Here is a 16,674-nt window from a genome sequence, read left to right on the forward strand (position 1 = left end):
GAGCGCGGAGCGAGCGAGCGAGCGAGCGAGCGAGGGAAGGAAGGAGGAGGCCGCCAGGCCGCCCGAGGAGCCGCGCAGCGCCCGCCCGAGGAGGAGGAGGCGGCGGCGGCGGAGGCGGGTTTTAAATCGCCCCCGCGCCGCCGCCGCGCCGCCCCCCGCGAAGAAGAGGCGCCACGCCGCCCGCGAGCGGACGGCCATGTACGCCCCGGGGGGAGCGGCCCCCGTGCCTGCGGGACCCGGTGAGTACCCGCGCCGGCGGGGGGCCCCTCCGTCGCGCCCGGCCCTGCCGGGGGGCCGCGCACGAGGCGCCGCCGCCACCAACGGCCCCGGGGGCGGGCGCTGGCTTCCCTGCTTGCGGAGAGGGGCTCCGTTGCCACCGCGACGCGGCCGCCCCCCGCCGCGCTCCCTCGCCGGCCGCCCGGCCTCGGAGCGGGGCCGGCGGCGAGGGCAGCTTCGGCGGTTCCCTCGCGCGTGGTGAGGCCCGGCGCGGCGGCCCCCGGGAAGGGGCTTCCTTCGGCGGGCAGCGCGCGCTGGGCCTGGGCGGGCGCCCCCGGCCGGGCCTGCTGCTCTGCCGCCTCCGCGTTGCCGCTTGCTGGCGCGACGGGCACCGATCGAGGAGCCTCCCGGCCGCTGGGCGCCCGCCCGTGGGCCCGGCTGCACACGCGCCTGCCTGCCTGCGTGCGCACAGTTGCGGGCGCGCGGAGGAGTCGTGGACCAGGAGCCCGGCTCCAAATCCTCGCTCGGCTTGGAAAGCCCTTGGACCCCTCGGGAGCTGCGAGGAGGAGGGCGGCACTTGGGGCCCCGCGGAAGAGTGGGATGCGAATGAGTGCCAAGCACGCACGCACGCACACATCTAGTTGTCTTGGTCCCCTTCGTTACGATGTCGCTCCCCACTTTCTGCACAAAATAGTGCTTCTTTGATGTCTAGCTACGGTTTGCAAGAACATGCTCATTTCTAACTTTATTGTTATGGAAGCTTTGCCACCCAGTTACTGGCTGATTGGCAGACTGGAGTCCCATCTGGATCCAGTGTTGAGTAGGGAGGAAGATAACTGCCTCATTTTAGCTTTTAACCATTAGTTAAGCCAATAGTTTCTGGATCCTCTTTTGTTCCCATGCTTAGAAAGCAGCAGTGCTCTTTAAGCCTTTATAGTGGTCGGTATTTTTCATTTTGGCTGAAATTCTCAATTTCTTTTTGCACTGGCAAACACTGTAATTATTATGCCATACAGTTTTTCTGTCTGCAAAGTTAGGCATTGGGAATCAGTAATTTTGTGCATCAGTTCTGTGTTCCTCATAGAGAAACAGCTTTTCATGGCAAGATTGTATAGGAGTTATGTCCAGTTTATTTGGCGAATGCAACACAAATTTGGTTTAAAACATGATATTACTACAGTACATGAGCAGTGCCTTTTACCTTGATGTGGTTTTACTAATGGTTTACAGAGCTGGGGAGCACATATTGGCAGAGTGCAGGAAAAGTTGGCAGGAGTAAAGGCCTGATTCTTTGTCATGACTCATAGGTCCTGTTGCTCAGGTCCAAGTACGTTACAGTTTAGAAAGATGTCTGTGTAACAGGTTCTCCACTCATGTGAAGAACTTCTGTTTCTAACTCATTCTACTGTAGGACCATTTGATTGATTAAAAGCATTGGGGTTTGTTGCTGTTCTGCATTTTCTTTGGTTTAAGACCATACAGCTGTAAAACTACTCTGCTGTTTCAATTGTTAGTGGGGATAGGGAAGGAAAATGGTGAGTTGTGCTTTTTGAAATTAAGTACTGCTTAGTATCTGTGCTAGCTCTTTAAATGTGCATCTAGTTTGGCTAAATCTTTGGAGGCTTGTGTGGTTAAAATTAAGTTTAACTTTTTAAAAACTTATGACACCCTTAGATATCTCGCTTGTGGACCTTTAGCCACTCTCCCAGCTAGTCTGTTAAATGTACAATAAGGGGGGTTCAGTTGCTGCATGAAATCCAGATGCCTGTCCTCAAAATACAGCTTCTGGTGCAGGGAAATTACATTTTCCTCAAACTCAATTATTATTACTTGGGAATGCATTTTCCACTGACCGTGGAATATTCACTGCCATGTGGAATTTCACTTTTCAAAGGACATAGCTTGCCTTCATGCCCTGCTTGTGAGGCATCTGGTTGGTTGCTGTCTGAGACAGGATGTTACACTGCATGGAAACTACAGGGCTACTCCTATGCTGTTTAGCATGAGTTATTCTCAGCTGATACCACGGCAGGCTAATCTTTGTATGTGCTGCTGTCTATATTCTTTCATCAGAGTTATAGTGAGGTTTTGTTTTGTTTTGTTTTGTTTTGACGGGCTCAGGAAACTGAAAGCTTGGGGTAGCAACATTTTATATGTCTAAGAGCTTGATTTCAGTTCCTGGCGTGAAAGGATGTTGAACGGCAGGGCTGGCTTGAGGCTTCCCTCAGTTAGAGAAAGTAACACTACTCTAGAGGAACCGGTGTCTTAACTATGTACAGGAAAGCTTCATATGCTCACACAGTACTTCCATTTTTGATTGCCCAATAGCGGTGCTTCAAACTTGCCACACTGCAGATTTAGCAGAAGTCAGACTAGAATATCAGCTGCCTATATATCATCACTGTCATAATGAGTACACACCTATATTTTGATTGGATATAGTATGTTTTTAAAGTTTTTGATATTTCTCTCTCTTTCTCTGGGTATGTGGTGCCGCCACCAGGAGTTTAATTCCAGTCTTATTAATTAACTTTTCCTACAGTATTGTGCCCAAGCTATAAGGCTCCTTCGTTGAATTATGTGGTCCTGAGGATGAGATACTGATATTGAAACAGCCTTTGACTCTGTTGATACTTACTTAACAAACAAAATAAAACTTTATTTGTACATTAAGCACATTGGTTTCAAGATGTTCTGTAACTTATATGCTGTTTTATTGACTAAAGAAATAAGATAGCATCTGACTGAGGTATTGCACTCTTTCCCTTCCCAGTTGCTCCTCACTCTCAAATCCACTTTCTGAATGTGCTTTTTTCTATTTATCTCAGTTCACTCTTTCCCCTCTGCACCCAGCTTCTGTCTCCCACACCCCTATAATCCTGGGCCATATCAGGTTTTGACTCCCCCGAGTTGCTAATATGTCCTCCCAGCATTCTACTTCCTTTTTCTTTAGCATCTCTTACAGTGCTGTGAAAAGCATTTGAGGTTCTAATGAGAAGGCTGCTCTTCCAGATCCTGCAAACTACTGGCTGACCACAACTCTGACTGGTCACTGCTATCTGATGGAAAGTATCTATTTCTCTCTCCTCCCACACTTCCAAGCCCCCCCCCCCCACACACACTTAGTCTCCAACCAGTCATCTCACTCATTGTTCCACTCTTTTACTTCCCTTGCCCTTTTGAAACTTACCAACATTTAAAGGAACACAGTCTCATGACACTGGAAATCATTACAGCCACTGTTTTGATGTCATGTTTTGCATTCGTGATGTCATCTTTCAGATTTTGTACTGAATTTGCCTTTGTTGTCCTGAGGGGTGACTCTTCCTGGAAGAGGGAGGTGAGGAGTTGCAACCCTGTGGCTCTTGCTTGATTTCCCCAGCCTTTGATAAGCATCCATCATGGTATTGTCTTGGACGAGTTTGATGGGTTGGAGAATATATCACTCCTACCTGCAATGTCGGTTCAGGAGAGTGGTCTTGGAAGACCGTTCCTTGGCTCCCTTGGCAGTGGGATGTTGCAGGGTACCATCTTGTAGCCGGTGCTGTGTAACATCTCTAGGAAGCGGTTGGCAGTAGTCATGAGATGATTTGGAGGAAGAGTCACTTGGTGAGACCCAGATCCACTCCTCTGTTACATCTGAATCGAGTGTGGCTGGACAGGTCTGGGACCAGTGCTTAGATGCAGTGGAGAGCTGGGTGAAGGCCAGTAAACTGAGACTGAATCTTGGCGAAAAGGAGGTCTTAGGACTCCGTGGTTTCTGGGTCTTTGAAGTTGTGCTCCCTCTGCAGGACTGAGGAGCAGTCCATCTGGATCCATCTTGGTACTTCTGGATCCATCATTTCTGGATCTAGAAATGCCCTTTACCAGCTTTGGCCATTAATGCTACCTGCAGCTCTTCCTGCGTAGCTTGACAACAGTGGTCCAGGCATTGGTAACCTTGAGGTTAAATTGCCACAGTGCACTTCACATGGAGCTGCTCGCATGAAATGCCTTGTACTCTAGGCTGACAGTTGGCACAGAATGCTCCAGCTAAATTGCTGCATATTTCTTCTGTACTGAAGGAACTGCACTGGCTCTCTGTCTGCCGCTGGGTCAGGTTGAAGCTCTGTTGTCAGTATACAAAGCTATAAACTGTGACCTATTTACCTATTTCCACCCTTCTGTAGCGGTTTTGATCCTTGTGATTTTCTGGTGAGGCCCTTCCTGTTTCCTTAGGTTCCATTTTGTGGTTATTCAGAGCAAGACATTCTGCGTGGTGGTGCCACCCTTGTGGAACGATTTTTCCCCTGAGATTAGACTCGTGCTGACAATTCTTGTTTTAGGTGCATGTTGAAGACGCATCTCTGTATTGCATGCAAGCCTTTCTGAGGTACCATGTGTTCTACTCTTGTGGACATGTAGATATAATTTGACTGTGTATATTGGCTTAATAGTTTGATGATTGGTGTTCACGACTTTGAAATCTGTCAATGCAAACGGTTTGTAAAGACTTGTAAATAAATTCATAAATCATGCATTATGCATACTGCTGAACAGAAAATAGCCACCGAGATGCATGCAAACAGATACTGTCATTAAAAACTATTTCCTGAATCCACTGAGAATTCAGAGCTGCTCCTTTGGATTGGAACTGTAGGGTTGTCAACTTGCAGTTGAAAAATACTCATAGTTTGGTTTAGGGAGACATGAATGGCTGCAAGGGATTATTTTGTCTTTAATTCTGGTTCATGTTATTCCTAGTACCCAGTAACTTGGTTGTGTTTCCACGGGCTGCTTCAGATGCCCATACTACTAGTTCTTAAAATGAGTACTGTCATGAGAGGACCAAGTGTGGAGTAGTGAGCCTGCATCGTATAGTGAGAGCCAGTGTGGTATAGCAGTTAACGAGTGTAGGACTGGGTCACCGGAGATGTACTTCCCGCTCAGTGTGGGAACTCACTGGGTGACTTTGGACAAGCCACAGAGTTTCAGCCCACCCTACCTTGCAGGGTTGTTGTAAGGATAAGATTGAAAAGAGGAGGACAATGATGTAAGCCACCTTGAGGTCCTTGAAAGGAAAAAAGAAGGCAGGATATAAATCTAATGAATACGTAAAATTTCCTGACTCCCTCCTGCTGGTGTATGACCAGCCCATGTGTAGATTTTCCATCTCCTCTGATTTTATTGGCTGAAGTCTAAGACTCATTTTCAGGGCCTTGTAGGGACATGATGTTGGGATCACTAGAAGTGTGTTGTGTCCATAGATGTAACAGAACAGTTAATGGGGAAAAGATGAGTTAGCAGCATACATGCGACTGTTAAACAAAATTGGTTATCACTTTGGCCTGGGCGTGTGCGAAAGAACACACCAAGTGATTGAGCGTAGTGCTTTGAAATACCAAATGCATGTCCATATCCTATGAGAGGTAGAAATACTAATATTGTAACTGCAGGTGTAGCTTCATAGACACAGGTGCAGTGTTATTATTGCAAAGAGTATAGCAGCAAAATTATATGATGAATCAGGACGCATACGGTGATTTTTGTGCATGAATCCCTAAACACAGGGTCAGAAAAATCTGGTAATGGAGAAGCTTGATATGTGATGCCATGGCCTGGGATTCTTAACAGAACTGACAACATCCCTGTCCTTGGGCTATGGGGCAGCATTCACGTGTAACAAATAAATAAAATGTCTGAGAGATTTAAATGTTTTCCTCTTGCTCATTAGTATCATCAGTGGTAATCTCAGGATTCGGCTGCACTCACAAATCTCTTGATTTACACCTCTGGAAGTATGTACATAAGCTGAATATATGTCTTTCGGGGAGACTACATTTAAAAAAAGTCATCTGGTTAAATATGTGAAGTCAGAGATTTTCCATCTCAAGATTCAGACTAAATTTCTTTCACTGCGGCTGCCTTTTCCAGCCTGATGCCCTCCAGATGTTCTAGAGTTTGGTGCCTATCAGCCCCAGCCAGTGGGCCAGTTGTCAGGAATCCTGGGAATTGTAGGCCAACACTTCTTGAGGGCACCAGGTCAAGAAAAACTGATTTAGGATTATGCAAATGTTTCTCCTGAAGGGAACGATGCTACTTAACTCAGCTAGAGCTCTTCAGCTATCCCTTCTTGACCAGCATGCAATTACTAATGATATGTAACAAACATATAAGTGCATGTGTGAGTGAACATAGTGCCAGAGAAACTAAGAAAGACCAAGGTCCATCTAGGCCAGCATTCTGTTTGTGCAGTAGCTGGCCAGCTTCCAAGAGGAGATCCACACACAGGACATGAGCACTACAGCGGTCCCCTTTCCATGTCCCCCCCCCCCCCCCCCCCCCCTACAGCCTTTTGTACCAAGGGTAGTAGCTACTGAGAGCCTTATCCTTCATGGATTTTACAAATACCATTACAGCAATCCAAATTGTTAGCTGTTGTGAATTCTGTAGTTGAGTTTAGCTTTGAACTGTGTGAAGAATTACTTCCTTATATCTCTCCTGAACCTCCCATCAGTTAGTTTCATGACCTTGGGTTCTCCCATTATATGAGAGGAAGAAAAATGTCTTCCTATCAGCTTTCCTTGTGCAGTTGTAATGCATTTTCTCACTCTCCTTTTCTTCAAGCTGAACCATCCCAGAATGTTGTAACCTTCCCTCATAGGGGAATTGCTCTGGTTCTTTGATCGTTTTAGTTGCTCTTTTCTGAACTCTACATTATCCTTTTGTTGGGTTCAGTTACCACAGCTGAATAAAGTACATTGTATTTTAAGTGTGGTGGTGTGATAGACTTGTATAAGGGTGACATAATATCAGCAACAGTGGGTCGACATATTCATTGTGCTGTTCCATGTAACCCTCAGATTTCTTTCTTGACCACTCACTACAACATCACACTCATGAGTATGTGAAGTTGGGCTTTTTTGTCCCATCACCTTACACTTGCTTACATTGAACTAAATTTGCAATTTTGCTTCTCATTCTTCCAGTTTGGAGAGAGCTCTTTGGACCTCCTCACAATTCCCTTTGGTTTAACTACTGTAAACAGTTTGTTGGCACCTCACTCCCATTTTCAGATCATTTTTGAATAAGTTGAAAAGTATTGTTCCTGATATAGATCCCTGTGGGGATATGTGCATCCTTCTATTGAGAGCATTTATCATTTATTTCTACTCTTTGCTTCTGTTCTTTAACCAGTTACGGCTCCAGGACCGCTACATTCACATAGGAGTCTTCACTGAAGGACTTTGTCCAAAGCCTTTTGGAAATCAAGGCAAGCAGTGGGTACCAGATCACATTCAGGAGGAATTTTAAAAGGTTAGGGACACAAGACTTAGCTTTGCAGAAGCCATGCTGAATCTTTCTAAACAGGGCTTGTCCTACATATCTACTATTCCCCCCCCCCCCAAAATGCATTCAACTGTTTACCTGAAACATGTGTTAAATTCTCTAATTCCATGTTCTCTCTTTTGTGCCAGATCCCTTTCTCCACTTTTCTGGTACAGAGATTGTTCTTTGGGACATGTGGCATATTTTTGTTACCTAGAGGACTAACAGTTTCATATTTGAGGCCTTTAAAAATTCTTGGGAGAACACCATCTGGGGCAGTTTTTGCTTGGCTTTCCAAAAGGCTTTGGACAAATTCTCCAAAGACTCCTGAGGAAATGTAGCAGTAATGGAAAAAGATGAAAGCTCTTCTACAAAAGGGTAACTGGATAAACAAAGAAAGCTGAAAGCAGGTATAGAAAGACAGTATTTGCAGTGAAGGGATGCAAAGAGTGGAGCCCTCCTTGGTTTTTTCTGGAGCCGGTGCCATTAAACATTTTCTATAGATGTGCTGGAGTTAAGGTAAGCTGTGAAACAGTCCAGCTTGCTGACAACATCGAATTCGCTAGTTCTGCCCGGAATGGAAATGGGCAGGGAAGCACTTCTTCAAGTAGGGTGAATGGACATTAAAGGGGCAAAAGGGTTTCAGTGCCTGCAAGGGTGAAGTGAAGTGCAGTGGTGCAAAACCTCGCCAGCTGTATGTATATACTGATGGCATCTGAGCTGGCAGTGATTTGAGCAGGAAAGGGATCTTGGGGTCATAATGATTAGCTCTGCGGCCATCATGAAAAAGAAAGTTCAGGTTGAGGAGCATTAGGAAGAGGAATTGAAAACAAAGCGGGCAGTATCACAATGCCTGTGTATAAATATATGATGTGAGCATAATTAGAATAATTTCACTGTACTTGAAAAAGATACTGAAGAGCTGGAAGCCATGCAGAAAAGGGCAACCAAATTGATCAAATAGCTGGAGTATTTCCTCTAGGAGGAAGGCTATAAGCTTTAGAGTTTTTTTTAGCTTAGAAATGAATCAAGTAAACGGGAAGTGAATAAAATAAAATGATTGGAATGAGGAAAATTAGGCTGTCCCCCCTAATCCCAGTGAATGTGGAGGGCCACCTATATGTGATCTGACTTAGAGATTTGACTTAGAGATGAATTTCCATTTTCTTAGGAGCGGAACTCATTTGTAACCCGGGGACTCCCTCTGTAAGGCTGTCATTGCCTACCCGTATCAGAGGGAACGTGCCTCTGTATAGGAATTGCTGAAGAGCAAAAGCCATTACTGATGCCTTCGTGTTCCACTTGTGGACTTTCCAAGGCAGTCTGGTTGGCCAGAGTGGTTACAAAATGATACAGTGGAAGAGCATTTGGGTTGATCAAGGAGGGCTCTACTTATGTACATACTGGGAAAATGTGGGAGAACAACATAAAATAAAAATCAATCAGCATTGTTCCAAATATTTGCCCAAAGGTAAGCTGTTCCATCCAGTTTAATTCCTCTGAATCTGTTTTTCATTTTTAGATGTATTAATGTAGCTGGTATACAAGGGGAATTCCTACAGACTTTTCTTAAAGATAGGTGCCAGTTTGAACATACTGGTTCAAGAGTGGTTACTTTTCATTTAAAAAAAAGGAGAGATGCTGTTGTGCTCGTGTTGATGCAGCATATTGTTCGATTTCAGCCTTTCTCTTTTGACGGATCCAGTCAGCTTCATTTGGCATCTTCTCTCAGTGATGCTGAAACAAGGCTTGAATAATTTAAGTTATCTCAGGCCCTGGTTTACAGAAACAGCAAATGAGGTGGTGAAAGTGAACTATACCACAGGAATGGGTGAAGAAGGGGTACCTACAGAGGAATATTTACCATATCAGACTTTTTTCTCATTTAAAACTGAATATAAAAGAGAAGCATTTATTTTCTTGCTATGCTTGTTTTTCTTGGGTAGGAAATGTCTCTTTTTTTATTTAGTATATTTCTCTACTGCTAATTAGCCAGAACTCTTTTCAATGAATTGTTAAAGCCAGTAGAGTTGGAAGTACCATCATTTAACGTTTTTAAAAACTATTTATTATCTTCGTTATATAACTTAAGTTGAGTTAGATTTCAGTTTTTAAACATTTCAAGAGTAAAATATCAAAACAGTCTAAATGGTGAAACTTAAAACACTTCCCATGGATCCAGAAACACCAAGATTATACAATAAGAATTAGAGAAAATAAAATTCCATATCAATACCCTGTTAACAGTTTTAGAACACAGGCAGATGTCAGTCCATCAAAGTTTATTATACAGTCACAGACCTGCTCTAAGAAAAACATTTCATGATGAGAACTTCTCTGAGGGAGGGCATTGCAGAATTAAGGTATCAACACACAGAAGGCTCTGTACCTAATTGTCACCTGTCTCCACTCCTGAGGGTAGAGGTATTCAGAGGCATGACCTCAGAACAATTTCAGCAATTAGACAGGTGTGTGTGTGAGAGAAGGGAGTTCTTCAGACACCTTAGCCTGTTTAAGGATTTATAAGACAAGACCAACACTTCAGGAGGAGAGGAATCTATTTTATAGGGAACTGACTGAAAGCAGCGCTCCAGGTTTTCAGATGTGTATTCTACAGCCCTCCCTAGAGAAATAAAACCTGGAGCCTTTTGCTGGTAGGGCACTTTGAATTGCCCCTGGGAACAAACTAAAGCCAGTGGCGATCTTTAAGTGCTGGCAAGTTATGTTCAGCAAAGTATGCTTCAGTTAATTTGGCATTCACATGAAGGGTTGTGGGACTTTTTATGCCAAATCCTGCATTGCGCCAATAACAGACCTGTTCTAACTGTTCTGCTGTTGGTGTTTTCCACTCTGCTGGTTTATTTAACACTGTAATGCACCTGGAACGTGCAGACAGACTGACTCCCACCAAAATCGTTAGTTCCATAGCTGGTAGCTCTTCAGTGTAGGGTTGTGCCCTATATGATTTATAAAGTCTTTTTTTCCAGTGAGAGAACTAAGGGTATGCTTATATCCCACACTGCAGTGCTGTGGCACCAAAATAGGCCACAGTGAGCGTAGGACATGATTTCTGTAATCACCAACTGGGCACAGCTTGCATTGTCTGCTCCAGATGTCATGGCTTGTAGTAAGGCTACATCAGCCCATGGGCTATTGGAGGGTTTTCTCACCCTGCAACAAGCCATGCTGCTCAGGTCTGGATGACAGAACCAGGCTGTATTGGGGTGATAATTATAAAAATTGTGTGTGACATGGACTGCTGTTTAACTGTGATCCGGTTGCTTAAATTGCAATTGATCTGTAAACCCTTCTGAGAGTAGATCCAGCTAATCGAACAAGTTATGAAAACATTTTATAAAAAATAAATAAAACAAACTCTTGTGGCTCACATTCGTCATGCATACCAGTGTGATGGAATCAGTCAGGTTCCTTGGACTGTAAGGTGGCACACATCCCAGTAATTTACAAAGACGCTGGGGATAAGTTTTTCAGAAAAAGGTACAACATGTTCCCCATTTTTGATCAAATGTGACACAAGTATGCATTCTGAAATGTTTCAGGAAAATAAAGCACATGATTTAAATGTTACATCATGTATAAAATTTTGAGTGTTTGTCAACATCTAATTAAAACGGGGAAATTAAAAAACCCCCACACTCTTTGCATTTAAGGGAAAAACACCCCCTCATTAATTCAGCCTTCCCCTACCTGGTTTCCTGGAGAGATATCAGACTGCAACTCCCAGTGTCCTCTGGTCAGTGCAGCTGGGCTGGAATGCTGAGTGTGCTGCACTAGCACATCTGGAGAGCCCCTGTTCTGGGAAGGCTGCCTGAATAAAAACCCAAAGAGCTGTGCATGATTCACTGTCACTTGGGTGCAAAAAACCCAAAGAGCTGTGCATGATTCACTGGGTGCAAAAATGCAAGGGCCTTTTGATCTCTTGTGAACAGGCATTACTCTTGGGACGTAGAGTGGATCTCCCCGTGGTCCTTGGCACTTGTAGTAGGTCTGCCTATTATGAGAAAGTGTAGGCAGAAAGTGGGGAGAAAGTGCCTAGTTTGGCAGGAAAAGTCTCGCTGGGTAGTGTGTCTACCTCCAGGAGTAGGCAGGGATGGTTGCCGGCTCTATCTGAGGCGGCAGCAGCAGCGTCAGGCTCCCGCAGTTATCAGGTCTGGCTGCCGGAGCAGGCTGACCTGGACTACAGGACTACATGATGGAGTCTTAACCACTCCTGTTTGCATGCATGCATGTCCTCCTCTGCCGGTTTCCTGGCTGCATGCAGCCCTTTTCAGGTTGCTGCATTGCCTCCATCCATTATGAGGTGGTGTTTGAGAGAGTGCAGCTAGAAAAGCCAAATGAAGCACCGTCCCCTAGGTTCAAATTCACAGGATATAGGTCCCAGTGGATGCATTATCTTATTGAATTACCATTGTTTTTCCATTGTTCCCATTAGAATGCCAGAAAATGGTAATGCACTAGTGCCTCTTTTTAGGTAGCATCAAAAATATTTTGAGATCTCTTCTTTGCAACAATATTACCATCAAGGCTGTTAGCCTTTGGATTATGCAAAGTTTATAGTTCTTTCATTTGCTCAGTGTGAAAAAATATCAGGCTGGCATAATTATATAGGATTGAGATGTAGTTATTCTCAGAGTAGACCTGTTGAAAACTATGAGACTTGAGTTAGTCTGGATCCAGTCCATAATTTTTAAGAAGCTCATAACCTTCAGTCAGCATACCTGCATTTCTTACTTAATTTCGCCACTGGAGTTGTCATTTGTACTTTAATTTTACTTAGCCATTATTTCAGACATCCTAGGTATGGCTAGCAAAATGTAAAAGTAAGCATTTATGTAGATGTGAAACAGTTGTGGGAGCTTTAACAAAGTATACTCAATTCATGCTCAAATTTATAAAATTTTAGTTGTTGCAAATACTGGCATCTCTAGTTTTGGTCTTAGAGAAATATTATATAAAGTACTGAAAACAAGGTACCTTTAAGAACTGCTTTGTCTCAAACAAGTTGGAGATAGTGTTTTTGAAAATACATTCTATAGGCGTGTGTTTCAAAATTATACTATAGATTATCATATAGCTTCAGCTCCTTAACTCTTCTGTTTGGGGCTGATAGGCAAAGAGCATTCAATGGTTAGGCCAAGATAAGGAATACTTCCAATATGTTGGCAAGTATTAAAGCCTTCTTAAAGTTATATACAGTATAATTTGGTAGACCTTGTTATCCTAAAAAAGTGTTGTGTGGAATTTGCAAAATATGATCAAGTATAAAGCTCTTCAGATGTAGTATATCTGAGTGGCCTTCGATGATCCTGCAGGAAGTTTTAAAATGGGCTGAAGTATCATTAGCTCAGTCCCTTCCCCTCTGTTTCCTTTCTCTGAAGAAATTGCTGCTGCTGCTGCTTGAGGTTAGAAGGTGGCAAAGCACACTATTGCTCAGACCCCAAGAGAACTTAATTATCTTTTTTCCTCCTCTTACTCCACCACCACCACGTGTAAGAGAAAACTAGACCTGTCAGAAGCCTTGAATATCTCCCAGGAGCCCAACAGAACAGCACTTCAGGTATCTTCCATTGCCCCAACTTGAAAAAAGAAAAGAAAGAAATGGTGGAACTTGAGTGAGCCAGCAAGCCTCAGAGCATTTTAAGTGAAACTTGCTCACATTTATTACTCATTTCATTCACTTAAGGGTTACGTTGCAGAGAGTTCTCTGCTGCTTTAGTTTGATGAATAGAAACTCATTTAAATAGGTAAGTATGGTACCCAGATTATGGTGAAGAGCCTCTTAAGGCCCACATGTTCTGAGAGGCCCCAGTGATTGCCCAGATAGCCCGCCTCGCTGCTGAATAGAGATCAACTCTGCCTAAACTTAATAATATCCACTTTTTCCATCCAGTGAAGCTGCTCTTTGGCTATATTTTTATTTATTGAATTTTCGATTTATATCCTGCCTTTTTCCTACAAAGGGCTCAAGGCAGCTTACATCTCCTCCTCCGTCTTATCCCCACAACAACAACCCTGCGAAGTAGGTTGGACTGAGAGTCTGTGACTGACCCAGAGTCACCCAGTTGGCTCCATGGCCGAGCGGGGACTAGAACCCAGATCGGCTGAGTCCCAGTCCCATGCTCTTCACCACGACGCCACACTGGCTCTCTATATAGTCTGCCCTCCACATTTATGTGAGTTAGGGGTGCCGGACCCCTGCAAAAGTGGAAAAACTAGCCCCCACAACCTTAACTCTTAATACTGCTGACCATATGTACACTGGATTGCTCCTTCTGCCCTCTGCATGAGTGTTTTCATGCCCTCCAGTGTTGCTGTAGCAACGGCTTCACAAATTTCCCTTTCTTTTTTCTTGATACAATGTATATACTGGCACATAAGATGACCCCAAATGTTTGCTTTGCTATTTTTGGTTTCAAGGGTCGTCTTATATGCACATACATACATATATAATAGCGCACACACACACTATGTATAAAAGCTATATATATATAAAATAGTAACGTGTGGAACAAGTGAACAGGAAGTATGTTTCAGAAAAATACCATAATAATGTGTGGAACAAACACCCAGGACATATATTTCAGAAGAATACACCTATATATTGGGTATTTTCTAGTTGACACACATTGGATGCGATTTTCTGCAGTAGGCTGTGAAATTCCAAAAAATCCCATTTAATTATTGATGGCAAATTTGCAAATAATCAATTTCGCAAAAGTTAAACCCATGAAAATTGAGGGTTGACTGTACTTCTTTTCTGTGTCTAAGATCAGATTAAGCATTGTTTGTAGATTTAAATTTCACAAATAGAACTTGAGACATGAAATAATATTTGTATATATATTATACCTTGTACAGAAAAAGGGAATGATCCAAGACTTTGAAAAACTTCATTTCAAGGAAAATTACAAGGTTTTTTCCTTTGTAGGTAGGAGGTATAAATGGATCAATACTTAGTTTAGGAAAAAGGATTATGTGGGAGCACGATAGATGTGAATATAATTATGCTTTGTTATGGAATGTGTCCCTCTGGAATATGCATAAATTTGTCCCTGTTCTCAAGGCAAACATCCTGTAAGGGACCTTCTAACTTGGACAGTAGGGCATCTGGCAGAAGGGAAGCCCCATGAAATGTATTGGTTAGTAAAAGTGAGATGGTCTCAGAATAGAACCTACATTGTAAGCTCCGAAGTAACTCCTCCAGCCTGTTACTCAGCCACAGCAGCAGGGATGTCAAGCACCTCATGGTGCGTGTGTCTTGTTTCCCGCCTGGAACCTTAATGCCTAGTCATAGACACCAGGTGCACCTGAATGTGGGGATGGATGCCTCTCCTGTGTTGCAGACCCTGCTGCTCGCTTTGGGTGTGGGGGAGAGGAGAGTATTAGAACGACAGAGTTCAAACAAGAAAGAGGACTCATGTATGACAAAGGGGTGTACAAGAGTAGATAGATGTGCAACGGCATGCGTTCCTTCTGGCATCCCAGTTGGCATGGAATGTGGTTGGCTGCCAGTCCGGAGTCCCAACATGCTTATGTTCCCCTGAGTTTTCTGGATATGTTTTGTGCTGTGTATTTCCTCTGTGTGCAAGATGATAATTCCCCGTTTCCCATCTCTGGAATTCCCCCTTATGAGTGTACGCTTCCCCTTATGTTAACACAGTGGGGCCAGATGTACAGCATGATACTTCATACCTCTCATCTGAGTCACAGCTTTTTGTATGGGATATATATTCTGATAGGAGAAATAATTGAGGGATGGATCTTGCCCTTTGTTGTCTCAAAAACGGATTGACCTAAATGAGCGAAATTTCAGGAATCTTAGCTAGGTTTATGTGTGTTTGTGCTTCTGGGGAGGGAGTAGGTCAGAGCCAGAGAAATACGAAGTATAGGAGAAGGAGCAGAAGTGAGAAACAAAACTGCAATATTGGAAAGTATACTCCCCTAGAGAGGGTTCTTCTTTCTGTAATTGAATATTACGATGTTTCTATGGTTTAGACCAACCAGTTAATGTGCATCATTATTGAGAAGCTTGATTTAAATCCTGTATTTAAATTAATTCTCTGCATACTGACAACTTAGCTTTAGAATGTTAACCAGTTCCTTTGAAAGGGCTTGAATCCAAGGGTTTGAATCCAAGTCACATAATAGCTTCCACATGGGAGTGTCCTCACATTTAAAAAAAACATCTGTGTGCTGGAGTTATGCAGAATGCAGCAGCTCAGCTGTTGACATGATCTGTCTTTTTCAGTGAGCAATTTCTTTTGCTGAAAGAACTGCACTGGCTGGCAAATTTGCTTTAGTTAAATTTAGTTCTTTAGTACCAGTGCTCAAAGCCCTCGTCAATTGGAAACAAGATGCCTGGGAAAGCACCTTCTTCATAACCCTCTTGCCCCTTCACTGAGGCCGTCGGAGGACATTCTCCTACCTCTTCCCTATGGACCAACTGGAGTCCAGCAGGTGGCTGCCCCTTTTCTAGGGAGAGGCCAAGCGGGGATCAGCCATGAGCTGTTTTTGGCACCTCCTAAAGACAGTCATGTTCCAGAAAACCTTTTCCTGCTGACCAGCCACAATCTTAACATCATTTTGTTTTTAAATGTTTTAACATATTGATTGTATTCTTTCATTTGTTTTAACCTTATGCTGTTCCTGCTGGAATCTGTTTGGATATGGCGCATTCTAGAAATAATGTAAATAAATTAAAAATAGTTAATAAAACACAATTAAATTTAGGTCCTCATCTTGTTGATAGATTCGGTGTAAATTGATATGCAGTATAGTAGGTGTTTTGATGCGTGGCTTTTGTGTTATTGAATGGAGCATGGATGTATCATGAGAAGTAGTAGTTCCTCTATACTCCTCACTAGTCAGACCTCACCTGGAATACTGTGTCCAGTTCTGGGTACCAAGATTTAAGAAGATGCTGGTAAATTAGAAAGGGTCCAGCAGAGGGCAACAAAAATGATCCAGGGTTTGGAAACACTGCCCTGTGAGAAGAGACTGAGAGAACTGGGCATGTTCAGGCTTGAGAAAAGAAGACCGAGTGGGGACATGATACCCTCTGTAAGCACCTCAAAGGCTGCCACAAAGAAGGTCAGGATCTCTTCTTGCTGATGCCAGAGTGTGGGACAT

General features: G+C 43.6%; 1 protein-coding gene across 2 annotated transcripts in view; it reads left to right on the top strand.

Annotated features, from left to right (window-relative positions):
• The first annotated feature begins 109 nt into the window (after positions 1 to 109).
• AGO2 (argonaute RISC catalytic component 2) overlaps positions 110 to 16,674 on the top strand; it is a 55,964-nt gene continuing 39,399 nt past the window's right edge. Inside the window, exon 1 of one of the 2 annotated variants that reach the window (XM_044452863.1) lies at positions 110 to 239. In XM_044452863.1, coding sequence (XP_044308798.1) covers positions 197 to 239 — 43 coding nt within the window. In that variant the 5' untranslated portion in view covers positions 110 to 196. The remainder of the gene's footprint in view (positions 240 to 16,674) is intronic. The other variant, XM_044452864.1, reaches the window with a different exon arrangement.

The sequence above is a fragment of the Varanus komodoensis genome, unplaced genomic scaffold (assembly GCF_004798865.1).
Source record: "Varanus komodoensis strain SLA01 unplaced genomic scaffold, ASM479886v1 scaffold75, whole genome shotgun sequence".
Lineage (NCBI taxonomy): Eukaryota > Metazoa > Chordata > Lepidosauria > Squamata > Varanidae > Varanus > Varanus komodoensis.